Source organism: Hibiscus syriacus, unplaced genomic scaffold (assembly GCF_006381635.1).
Source record: "Hibiscus syriacus cultivar Baekdansim isolate YM2019G1 unplaced genomic scaffold, ASM638163v2 tig00111745_pilon, whole genome shotgun sequence".
Lineage (NCBI taxonomy): Eukaryota > Viridiplantae > Streptophyta > Magnoliopsida > Malvales > Malvaceae > Hibiscus > Hibiscus syriacus.
In genome coordinates this window covers 550467-563870 of record NW_024063168.1, presented here as the reverse complement: position 1 = coordinate 563870, position 13404 = coordinate 550467, and the positions used below count along the sequence as shown (strand labels likewise).

At 35.6% G+C, this 13404-nt stretch overlaps 2 protein-coding genes and 1 pseudogene across 2 annotated transcripts; all 3 read right to left on the bottom strand.

Annotated features, from left to right (window-relative positions):
- Positions 1-476: 476 nt before the first annotated feature.
- On the bottom strand, positions 477-7053 carry LOC120169074 (ubinuclein-1-like). Its single transcript, XM_039177302.1, has 13 exons — positions 6548-7053; positions 6181-6270; positions 6004-6096; positions 5778-5854; positions 4697-5291; positions 4054-4153; positions 3842-3951; positions 3641-3727; positions 2910-3032; positions 2363-2497; positions 2223-2270; positions 1596-1697; positions 477-1215 (listed from the first exon to the last, which is right to left on the bottom strand). The coding sequence occupies exons 1-13, from the start codon at positions 6827-6829 to the stop codon at positions 751-753; spliced, it is 2307 nt and encodes a 768-aa protein (XP_039033233.1). The 5' UTR covers positions 6830-7053; the 3' UTR covers positions 477-750.
- A 390-nt stretch (positions 7054-7443) lies between these two features.
- Positions 7444-9234, bottom strand: LOC120169051 (annotated as a pseudogene).
- A 290-nt stretch (positions 9235-9524) lies between these two features.
- LOC120169089 (glutathione S-transferase TCHQD-like) lies at positions 9525-11941 on the bottom strand. Its single transcript, XM_039177311.1, has 3 exons — positions 11826-11941; positions 10669-10966; positions 9525-10181 (listed from the first exon to the last, which is right to left on the bottom strand). Exons 2-3 carry the CDS (start codon positions 10875-10877, stop codon positions 9593-9595), a joined length of 798 nt encoding a protein of 265 aa, XP_039033242.1. The 5' UTR covers positions 10878-10966; positions 11826-11941; the 3' UTR covers positions 9525-9592.
- Positions 11942-13404: the final 1463 nt, after the last annotated feature.

The following is a 13404-nucleotide window of genomic DNA, read 5'->3' as shown; positions in this document are numbered from 1 at the left end:
CCAGAAAAATACTTTCCCCATAAAGCAGCACTGATTACAAAATAAAATGCCGCGGTAAACAATATTTCACCACATGCAACTATATGCTCCTACATGCAACTATATGCTCCTAAATGGGCTCTTAGTCAGTCAATAACTTAAGTGAAAAGGTCTCAAATATGACCTTTTTACGGAGTTATCATAATGCAACAAGAAAATTCGCATGAGACACAAAGTTAATCGAATTTGTCTAAATTCAGGCTAATTCAGTGACTTTGTTATGATGGGTTATTTTTTTAATTGATGTTGATGTTGATTTGAATTTGTTAGATCAACGTTGAGTATAGTGGAATTATAACAGTATCGAGTCAATTTCTTAAGAAGAAAAAGAAGACACAAGAAAACACGATTTTTTTTAATTGTCAACTCAGACATATTAATGAGTTAACAAGTATTGACGACTGAGGGACTAAAATTCAATGAATCGATAACATAAGGGACCAGAATCACTCTTTTTTAAATCGATGTCTAAAATTAAAGTACAATGATTCACCGGTGATGAAGATTTAACTACAAAAATGGTAATAGCAGCATATAAGGCGACAAATCGGCAGGTCAAATGGACAAAAGATGAAGATATCACAGGCATTCTTCAACGGTGTCTATTCCTAATGGACTGCATGATGTTAGCTTGATTGCTTGGAACTTCAGATCCCGAAATGGAGAAGGTGATGTTATAGCTCGAGTATTCCCAAAATAAAGGACATGATGTTAGCTTGACTGTTTGAAAGTAGTAGGAGGAAGGCTCGAATTCGGGGGAAGATTGACCGGTTGCTTCATGTACTTGTGCCTGTCGTCACCCTGCTGCAGAGATAACTTCTCTGGACGGAAATGAGATCCATCTAACTCCAACTCAGGCTTCCTTTTCACCTTTTTCTTTGGTAGTGAGCTATCTGCCACTTTTATTTCATCCATGGCACTGCTTGAAATGCCCTTTAATTTCTCCTGCTTTAGTCTATCAAAACTGGAACCATTTGTTGAGGGATCAGGAATCTGGACGGCCGCTGCTGTTGTGCTTGAAATCGACTTGTTAGTTGAAGGTAAAACATGAGTAGCAGAATCAGCAGCCGACCTCTCTCGCATGTGCTGTGTCTGAGCACCTGATGCAGACTCCACTCGAACACTCTCCTCCAATCCCGGTGCCAACATCTTTTTCCTATTCATTTTCTCTTGTTCCTTAAAAGAGGTAAAAACGAACAAGATAAGCAAATAGCAACCAGCCTGAGAGAAATCAAAGAAAACACATTTGTCTACAACAAATAGCGAGTCCATCATATTGCCTCACTAGCAACAACCAAGAAATTTGGATACACTGTAAAGGAACACCCAGCAGCCACCCAATACTGGTTCACCTGAGATCCTAACAATAATAAAAGAAACATGGGCTTGTTTGCCTTACATGTTTGAAAAATAAAGGTTTATGCAACCAAGCCAAAGGAAACTTCAAATCTCATGCAATATAAACGTTTCCAAACGAAACTTCAAATCTTGCTATATAAGCTTTGTCAAGATGGATTACAGCAGAAGGAAAATATCAGGGAAGCAATTTCACGTACCTTTTGTCTAGTAAACCTTACTCTCCGTCTTTCCTTTTCCCTACAAATTGCACGTTTGATCTCATGGTTGTCCATCATACCATGTGGCCACAGCTGTGCAAGCTGCTCATGGATAAACTCCATATGTAAGATAATAATGTAACATAGAAAATAGAAATAATAGTTGAGCATTATGAGTCATGACCAATAATCAATAGTTTCATCACCAATAAGTTTGTACAGAAGGAACATAATCAAAACAAAGAACATGATAAAGGTAACAGCAGAAAATGAGTTCAAGAAGCATGAAAATATCGATTCAAATTATTTGAAAATCAACAACAATGAAAACATAGGACAAACTCTATGGGGTTCTGCTAAGAAACAAGAAGCGTTTAAAGCATTTTTTTAAGTTGTAAAAAGAAAAGATGCAGTTAAAGGGGAAGAGAATGGACAGAGAGTACACAGATGAGGAACGACGAAACAATCTTATGCACCTTCTCCGTCAAAAGGCAGAGAGTGATATGATCAGAAGCTATGAGAAAACAATAACTGCAGAAACATATTTGGCCACCTTATAAAGGATCTCATTTTGAGTTTATGACTAAAGTAACTGCCGGGTATAGAGACAAATGATAGGTGCACAACCTCTACATATAGCTTTCGGATTTTTGGACCAGCATCTTCATCCAATCCCTGGTAAAAATAAACAATAACATATAACGTTCATTAAGTATTCCCCAACACATGATTTTTTTCAAAGGTCACACACTAGGACATATGATTACATCAACAAAGATGTCATAAAGGTCACAAATCTTGCTCTCCAAAGATGCATCCATGCTAAATTTCCTTTTATAACCTCTTTCTTCAGAACCAATTTCTTGAAAATCATCAGAAGTTCCAGGTGGAGGCTCCAATATCTGAAAGAATTATTCATTTTTCATCACTAGCAGCAAAATTCTAACTTTTAATAATATAGAGTAACTATGAACAAGATGAAAGACCACAATCAAATAGCAAGAGGGGAACAAAGAGGTAAAAAAGCAAGGAGAAATAATCATGGAATTTGCAATGATGAAGTATTTAAACTAATCAAACCACAAAAAATAAGGAGGGATACAAGATTAAGTAAAACAGCATAGGACAAGAAGATGTGTGGAACAGCTTAGGAAAGAAATCTTTTGCCCTTGATCATAAGCAATGAAGAATAAAGGCTTTTATTAGAGAGGGCAATGAAAAAAGTACACTTAAATCAGGAGAAACTATGAGAGGAAAAATAAAATGAAAAGAAAATATCACATTAATGGAGGGGGACGGAAGACTAAAAAGAACCTTCATCTCAGAAGGAATTCTTGTCTTTATGATCTCCATGACTTCCTTCTTTATCTGTTGAAATCTAGTGTCTTTTTCTTGCTTTGCCGAGACACCTATACTAATCATGACTTTGAGGTTCCTCTGCACCCAAAATATTGTTTCAATGAATATATATACATAATCTACATAGATGATAATACAAATTGGTAGAATGACTGTTGGAAGTGATCAATAAGCGCAAACAAGAGTAGCTTATAAAAGGAAAAAATGGTAATGCACAAAGTTTCATAGTTTTGTCAAGTTCCATTAGTTCTTTTTCCAAATCTGCAGATCAATAAAGATGATAATTGATAAGCCAGAGGAATTTCTTCTAAATGTCAGAAACTTGATCACACATTTGGCAGTCAACAAACAGTCCTCAAGATCTAACAAGTTTGATTGCATGATTGAAAACCCAAAATGTATGAACTAATTTACGTTAAAAAGTAATCATAGTTGCAATTACAACAATTACAAGTAATCAAACTTCATTGGAACAAAAGCTATATACCATGAACGCAAAAGGTACACGAGTAGAAAAAAGGAGATTAGGCAGAAACTATTTTTAGGCTTGGGTGTTATTAGCATGTTAGCAAGGAATTATAACATTATATTCCAAGCCTTTTTCATGCAAGATTTAGTAAGGGTAAAAAGTTGGAATAGAAATTGAAAGGTTTGTGGGTGTCATATTCATAAACAAGGAAAAATACCTTAAGTGTTCTTAGTTGTATTAAATGACCAAGGAAGCTCATGAGTCGATTTAGTAACTCCTCAGAAACTTTCCCCTGGCTTGCCTGCTGCAAATTGATAAAACAGAAAACTTTTTATTTTCTGAAGCAATCATTCTATTTAAAAACAGTTGAAATATGAGTTATTTTACAGAGTATAAACTGTTGAAAACAGTCCCATACTGCTAATCTAGCAACTTTAGCAAGTTTGAGTTTTATTTGTCTAGGTAATCTCCTCTTAATCCCCTGAGATGAAGCATCAGCCTCTTGATTTTCTACAGCAGGCGGCCTTGCTGTAATTTTTAGATAGGAAGAAAAAGAACATTACTTTTAAAGGAATTCTCTACAATTAAAAAGTGTCACATAATCACATTGCACAAGTCATTTAAAATTACACTCAGCAACCAACTTCTCTAGCTCCCGAATGGCCTTTTCAAGCATGGAACTTTTGGCTCTAAGAGAAGAACCATCTTTTTTCGGCATGTGAGAAGATTTCTGCATGATACATTACATAAAATCAAAACCAATATGATAGTATAAATATCTAATGTAAAAACAGTTTCTCACATCTCTGGTGAACAATAATTTGAAATATTGCAGAGTCCTCTACTCTAATATTTTAGACTACATGCACACACACACACACCACACAAAGAGGGGTCGATGAGATCCTTGAATTTTGCAGTGTTTTTTCAGCAATCCACATTCTTATCAAATGAAATTCGAGGGACTATAAAGAATTAATGCAGAACTGTTTCAATGGACTCTATCTTTAATGCCAAGCAAGCACTGTCTTTCAGTTAAAAGATGTCCTGTAAATCTATGTATGAACTGTTCTTATTGTAAAAAACACACACAAAGATATCAAAAACCTAGTGTTTCCAGATGCTGTAGGTTGTACAGAAGCAGTGTTAGTATCAAAACTCAAACTATGTCCTGTAGCTACTAATTATTATTAACAATAAAGCGAAAGGAAAAATGAGAAATGGAGCAGATTGTCAGAAAGGGAAAAAAGGTGGAGACTAAATAGTAACTTACAGCTGTATGCATAGCATGTTTAGCATCTGACTGTTCACGGATACCATTCTTTTCTCTTGGTCGAAATGATTGTTCAAGCTCATCAGAATTGCCAATTCGTTTTCCATGTTGAGATTTGGATTGTGTACAAGGATTTTTATCATGGCATTTCTGATGCAAATCATCAGAGGAACCAGTTGCATTTTTCAAATTGTTACTGACAACATTTTTTGACTGCAGAACTCCCATCTTGGATTTTTCAATAACCTTCACATCTTCCAAGGGTACATAACTATCACCATTTGGAACTTTCAAATATGCAGAAGAATCCAATGCTAGTCTTGTCTCGGAAGATTTCTTCTTGGAAGGAATACCAGAAACTGAAATTTGATTCTGAGATTTTACATCCCCATATTGTTCACTTAATGCAGTCAAATTCTGAGAAGAATTAGAATTGTTCTTCCCAAGAGAAGGTTCAGACCTCCCTGCAGCCACCCTTGCTGCCTTTGCATGTTTATTTGAAACATGACCATCGTCACTCTCACTAGGAGGTTTTGAAGCAACTTTCCTTCGTCTTTTCTTTGGCTGCTGATTAGGTATAGGAGGAGGCTCATTTCTTGAAAGTGAACGAAAAAGAAAGAAATGAAGTCAGTGAACCAAACTTGACGCAATAGTGCTGCAGCATGAAAAATAAACAAATGGTATATCAAGAATACTAGCTTTACCCTCATTGCAATGAGAAAAGGAACATAAAATTAAAATGGTATAAGGTTACTTCCTAGTTCCTACAAGACAAGCAAGGGGTCCTTGACAACCATTACATTAAAAAGGATATGCGTAGCAATGTTCGTGCTCCTATCAGGAGTTAAAGTTGACATAACAGTGGTTCTCATTTTAGTTTGGTCTTCAAGCAAAAGTTTTCCACATTAAGATATAAATCAATTCATAAATGAACCTAGCTTTAACTGATAAGAAGTGTATGGCTGCTTCCAGTAGTTTATAGGATACATATGACAGCCATCTGAAAAGAATTATTACTAAAGGTTTGTTACCAACCAATGGAGAACAAGAATGAATGAAACTAAAGTCCAAAGAAACTCACACTCTTTCCAACTTTCCCCTATTAACAAAGAATCCATCATGTTTTATGGCTGAATTATCGACTTCAAAATACTCATCCTGCATAACAAGCAATGAAGCAACATGTTATAAAGCAATAAAAATACATTACATAATCCTTGTTACAACAAGAATATATAAGCTACTGCTGCTGAGTGAAAACCAAAACAAACAGCCTAAAAATAAAAGTAACATATGTAAGTACTAACCAGCTCGGCATCATCAATAAAAGAGTCTTCTGTATCATACTGATCATCATCCGGAGTTTCATCCAGTTCTTCCTCATCACTGCTATCTCTACCCTGCGAAAGAAATCCACTTCTCATTCATTAATGACGCAAAGTGCATCTCGAAATGTTGTAAAACATAACAAAACATACAAATACCATGTAAAGACGTTCAATCTTCTCAATAACAGCACTGAAACGATTTGGAACTGGTGCTTCATCTTTGGCGTCTTTTTCAGCTACTTGTCCCTAAACATTGTCAAGCATGATTATCGAGAGAGAGCAACAACAAAAAATCAATTACCAGTTTTATTTCACTTTCCCGAAATTCTAGGCAGCCACAATATTAACACATTCAATATAACAAAAAGTTCCAAGCACGCTTTCTAAAATAAAACGCCACAAAACAAGTTTAACATCATGTAGGCATGGATGTAAAGAACATTAAAAAAATCATAATGAATCCAAAAGTTGAAAAAAGAGAATAGAGTTACGTATAAACAGGGATTGAAGAAGCGGCTCTTACTGGAATGATTCGAGACTGGAGATTAGGGTGAGCATTAGGAGGAGGCTCAGGAGCAGGAGCAGCCAACACAGATGCAGTGGCCACATCAGAAGATCCATTAGCACGGTTGGCGTCTTTAACAAGCTTCCTCCACGAAACAAACGTGGTCTCTCCAGGCCGGAGCTCAAACGCGAAAGCTTTCCGGTCAGAAGACATCATCACCTTCGGCGCAACCATTCTCGAGAGCTCACCACCACTATCGGCTCCTCCTCCGCCGCCGCCGCCACCATCCTTATCTACCATGAAGGAATCCCGGTCGAGTCACCCAATTGTTATCTCTAGGGTTAAATACAAGGAAGGAGTATTCAATAATCAGTCAAAGAAGACTCTAATTTGAAACCTAGATTGGGGAAGTTGATCGGGAAAGAGAGTGGATAAGAAATTGCGCGGGATAACGGGAAAAGGGAAAAGTTTCATGGATTAGAGGGTATTTTATTGTTTAATTTTGTTGGGGTTCCCTTCCCTACCTCCCTTAATTTTCCAATGGAGGATAAAAAGGGTCGGGTGGGTTACATTTTAGGCAAAATTGGCCCAATAAATCAGATAGTTGAAAAAATTAGTACATTATGTCGTATCTAAAATTAATTTAAAATCTATAACAAATGTTATAAATTAGTAACGTTCACGAATTTATTCGAATAATATCTTTTCGATAAAGTATATAAATAATCTCTAAATTTTTAAAACATTTGCATTTTGATCCTTTAATTTTTAAAACTTATAACATAATTATCAAAATTTTAATTTATTTTCATTTTAATCCCTACAGCTAGGTTTTGTTAGTTTTTGCTAACATGCCATTTAACCCGCTAACCCATCCCCTTCTTCTTCAGGTTACTTTTTCTTCTTCTCCTCCAAGTTATTTCTTCTTCCTCCTAAAATCCCACACGCTCATCGCAGGCTTCATAACCTGCAGCCGCGCGCCACCGCCGCTAACATCCAACACTGTAACCAAATCAATCGGAGCCCTCTTCACTCTGCGCGTGGTGGTCGGTGCGTGCACTTTCATGACCACAACATAACTCCTCCCAACCGCCACCATCGCCGCCTCTTGTAGTAGTTTAACCTCCATATGTCTCGGATGAACTTCAATCTCTTTCCCTCTGAATTCATCTTCCACATCATCGTTTTCCGGAGTGGGATTGAACTGAGAAAGTGAAAGAATGGAGCCCGATGGTTCATCGTCGTTGTAAACCCGAAACGACTTGGCCTTCGTGTTGATGTTCTTGAGAGAAGTTTTATTGGTCTGATCAAGTGAAAGCAAAGAGAGCTCCTTCCATAAGGTGAAACAAACGGGGCAATTTAAAAATGGCTGTTTTTTTATGTGGCCGGCGACGCATGGGAAATGAAAAGAATGAGAACACTCCGTCGTGAAAATCGTCGTACCTTGACCCGTTTTTCACGCTCCGTGAACAGATTCCACATCGACCAACCTATGAGAAGAAAAAAAAGTTAAATACTTTCTTAAACAAAACTTTGACTCTCAAAACAAAACAAAACGAGAAAGAAGCTTACTTTGGAAAAGCGAAGAGTTGTCTTGAGAAAGGAGAAAGTGGAAGGGGATTCAGGGGAGGAAGGATTAGAGAAATGGGATGCTTTGCAATGGAGCTTGGGGCTATTGGGAAGTGAAGATGGGTTCGAACTGGTTGGACAACGAAGACCTGGGCTTGAAGCGGGTTGAGATTGCAATCTCGGCTTTGATGGGTTGGAGAAAAACCCAAACTTTGAGCTAAATCTTTGTGTTTTGGTGCCATTGCTTTGCTGCTCCGGTTGTTTTTTTATGGTAAAACAAACATTTTGACTCTTCTCCAGTCACTCACCATTTTTAGACTCTTATTATTATCTATGTTTTCAGTTCAATCTTTTATTCAGAGAAAGATTGAACAAAATGATGGTACAACCAAACATGTGTTTATAATTTTAAATTATGTTACAACCAAACATGTTTTAAAATAAATGTCACATCAGTAAAAATTGACTGTAAGTAACGGCATGGATTAAAATGAAAACGACCTTAAAGTTTGATGATTGTATTTCAAGTTTTAAAAGTTGAGTGATTAAAATATCAATGCTCTAAAAGTTTGAGGAGTATTTATATATTTTATCATATTTTTTATTCAAATTTAGTACATCGAGGTGACAAAGAGTGACAAATTTCGATAAAAATATATCAAAGTCACTATAACAAATGCCGTTGTTTTCAAAATTAACAATAATTTGTATAGTATTGGGTTAAATAATTAGCCCGCATACAGTATTTGGCTAAAATTGCCTACATTTGAGACACGATCATGTGAGTCTGGATCATATGGGTTTATGGGTTGGGATGGCTTTTTAGATTCAATTTAGACAAAAATGATTATGGGTTAGATCGAATTAGATTTTTTACCCACTCAAATTCGATACGAAAATTAAAGTCATTAATCAATATTCAATTTGAATTGAAATTTAATCTAATTTCAGATTAAAATTTATACAGTTGATTTGGTCTATATATATATTCCATTTTCAATAGATAAAATAAATATTTAATTTTAAAAATAAAATAAAAAAGATGTATTATTATAATTACTCGTAAATATAGGAGATAATTATAATATTATACCAAATTATATTAGAACCCAACCTATCTCAGTGGTTGAAGCCATTGTTGTTATTTTTAAAGAATATAAGTTCGAACATCAGAGATTGTATGGTATATTAATATAAAAAATGACCATCCTATGTTTAGGTATGAGATTAATATATTTTATAATTATTTAAATTAAGTTTGACTTAAAAATTAATTTAGAAATTTTAAGAGAACGATCGTACCCTACGTATAATACCCGTAAAAGGAATTATAAAACATAACATTTTCATTTATATCGACCTTAGAATCAATCAATCATGAAGCATTAGATCCCTAAACTTCTTCTTCATATCAACAAATCTCTTATTTTTCCTTTGAATTCATTTTATGTTTATATCAATTTACACGACACCTGTAACCTACAAATTCTTAAATCAATATCTCCTCAGAAATTCTCTGACACGCAGTGAGCACCAAGTTTTCATCAGTGTTTTCTTCTTCCTCCAGCCATTAAAATATTTTCCTATAACCTTTTTATAGGTAGGCCTTTGTTGCACCAAACCCCAGTAGTCTGCAATGTTTGGCCTGCAAGTTATGTATTCATCTTCCAAACCCAGAAGCACCAACCGAGCTAGCACCGGTATGAATGTTGCATCCGCCATGGTGAACTCGTCCCCTCCGATGTAAGTTGTGTCATTCAGCTTCGTTTCAACTTCATCAAGCAGTTGGACCAGACTTTCTTTGCTCCTTTTAACAACATCAGGGTTCTTCAGCTTCTCCTCGGTCTCGTAGGCTTCTCTGAGCTTACCGTGGTATGCGCTAGCGAGGTCCGGTGATTCGGCCATCCGGGCGATCACCACTTTTCGTATGAATTTAGAAACGAAGAGGCGGTGCTTGTCAGGAATGTGTGATAGAGTGAAATACTTGGGGTTCCATTGTTCTATCTTTCGCATCCATTCTATTACTTCTTGGCTGCTAAAGGAATTGTTACCAACTGAGACTGCTGCAATTCTTTCAATGTACCTGCAAATATCTACCCCACTTTAGAAAATCTTCCCTTCGAGTAACAATGGTGGATTGATCAATTCCGGAAACATATCCGATCTCAAATTCTCAATACTTCCTTTACATTTGCAAAATGAGAAACCTTTTTCATCATAGAAACCTTTATCATCATAGAAACCTTAAGTAGCAGATATAATACGCTTTCCATTTTCCAATTACTTTCAAGGTTTAAAAGCAATTACTTAGATACACGCCTTATATTACCTCGATTCATGGTGAGTGTCGGATACGTATATATGTCTGATACGGATACAAGACATGGACATGATTATACGAGGAGAAAAAAGAATCAGAGTAACATAGAACACTTTTTATGCTCTTCAAGAAGCCATTACCAAGCAACAGAAGATAATTCTACTTGTTGCAATGCAAGTCTGAAACTACATACAAGAGCATATATGATTTTAAGCGGATAAAAACTGCAGCTGAAAGGAGAGAAACATACAGGATTGTTTCAACCGTGTCGAAAATGATATGTGAACCATTCTTGAAAACCGGGAGTTTCGCCCTCGTATTCATTCTGAAGAAAGATGAGTTCATGTTCTTGCCAAGAATAGGATTGACATGAAATGAGGTGTAATCAACGCCCTTCTCTTCCAAAGCAAGCCTGACCTTTTGGCTGTTCAATGAGAAAGGGTGATGATATAATTGCATGATTCAATTAACAACAGCTCGAAACGTTAAAGATTGTTTTCACCAACAATGAAACTCTTATCACAATCAAGAACATGAATCCATGATGTCTGCAAATCGGACAGTAACAAAAATGTCTGATCAGCAACTTTCTTCAAATCTAGTAAAAGGAACCTCGAGAAAATCATAACGATTTAAAGCATTAATGGTTGAATAATACAAGCAGGGGAATCCAAGAACAGAGAGGAGGGTCAATGTCATGCTGGTTAACCTTAAAGAATGCTACAATACATTTCAGATCTAAATCATGTCCATAGATAAAATGTTTGCTTGCTTTGGAACAAAAGCAAGCTTAATCAGCAGCTACCACTTAGTAAAGAGGTAAGCTCATCACAATGGTAGAAAACTATGATTAAATCTTATCTTTCTTACATCCATTCACCATAAAGTTACAGAATCCTCAATTAATGAAAGAGAAATCATATGCTTTGGATTGAAAACCTCTAACAAAAAAACATTAACTCCAAAAACCCATTAAAGAAAATGACAAAGCAGCAAAAAGCTCACAAGGAAAACAAAGTCAACAACAAAATTCCGTTCGTTCAGACTATCAAATCAACTCCACAGATTGTTTAAAGCCAAGGGGAAACTAATAACTGCACTTAACAAAAATTCCAAGTTCAGGGAACAATAAGTGCTATAAGAAATTGCATATAAACACATCATGGTGGAAGTTGAACTGAAGTCCAGCCAGTTCGAAGTACGGAAGCTTTAAAACAACCAAACAAAGACAGAATATTAATAAGGATTTAGAAGCTTAGAGAAACCCCACCGATAATATGCTGATTCCAGTAGAAGTAAATCAGGAGATAAAAAAAGCGTTCAAGCTGATTCTGCATATACCAGGTTCCCAAACAACAAAGAAGAAAAAGAAAAACAGACAGAGATAAGGGAAAAGAAGAGATTTACCAAGATGAGAGTGGAAGCTTCAACAAGGGTCCTATGCTACAGAATTTTTGAGATTGATGTGCGTATATTATATATTTATCAAAAAGACCAAAAGATGATCGAACCAAAAAAAGAAGAAGAAGATGAAATAGTGTAGAAAGTGTGTTTAGATTGGGTAAAATATAAGAATGGTTACTTTTGTTTCAATTCTATTAATCTCAGTTTACTGATTTAAAGAAATTATATTTTAATCACTTTCATTATCAATTTATTAAATTTTAGTTTCTGATTAATAATTAACTCGTTAATTTGATGATATAACATACTAGTAAAATTAATTAATTTTTAATTGGCATAATTTCGAAAAATACCTTTAATATTTTCTAAAATAGTCATTTTAGCCCCTATTATTTTTGAAGTATTTTGACTAACGCTTTATTTTAAGGTTAAAAGGTCCTTAACGTTTGACTAGATAATCAATTTAGCCCTTATTCTTTTCTGGAGTATTTTGGCTTCCTCTCTAATCTTACATTTTAAGGCAAAATATCTCTATTTCTAACAATTTTCATAAAAAAAATGACATTTTTACCTTTAATTAAAGAGAAAATAACTTGAGTGACTGAAAATATCTTATAATATACTATTTTAACAAAAAAAATTTAAATTTACGAAAATAACCAACAAATTCATAACGCGATTTCAAATTAGCAATACAAACTCCAATTTAACAATACAATTTTTAAATTCGCAACTCGAATTTGAAATACTCACATAATTGAAATTCGCGAGTTTCACTTTCCCAACCCAGAAATGCACACCTTTCGTTTACTGAGTGCATGTTTCTCTCTATCTCCCCCTCACTGTCATTCAGTTTCTCACGACATGCTTACCATCGATACGTTCATTTATTACCTTCTATTCTTCGAAAACAGATTCTTTTAAGGTCCAGCTCCATTGATGAGTAAAGCCGATGAAGCGTCAGTTTCGAGGAACCCAAAACGGTACATGTGTACTGAGGGAACTGATCCAAGAAGCAGTAATGGAAGTCAATCTTCAGCTCCATCACCTCATGGAAGAAACTCCGCAGCTACTGAAGCAACACCACCCCGTCACAAACAGAGAGGTCATAAGAAACTGATGGGATGGGTTTTTGGGTTCCTCGGCGGAGGGTCAGGCGAGAGTTTTTTTTTTGGGTTTATCGTCTCAGTTATGTTTAAACTGTCCATTGAAACTATTAGAGGAAGAAGCAAAGATGCATGTTAGATAATCCAAAGGATCAAAGACTTAAACAGAAAACAAAGGAAGGCCAGAAATTCTTTCTGGCTTGGACTTTATGGGTCTATGTATGAACATCTTTGATGATCATTCTTCTTGCCATCTTCAATGCATGAGAAGGTGAACGGCCGCACAAGAGTTAATACATGTTAATAACTCTTCTTTTCCATCAAGAGTTATTAAGGGAAAAGATTAACAACCGCCCAAACGGGAGGTAACTTGCCACGTTAAAGACTTAATGACAGCGATTTTTAGGTTGACAGTGACGGGAGAGAGAGACAGAAACATACACTCAGTAAACGAAATTAGAAAGTGAAATTCCCAA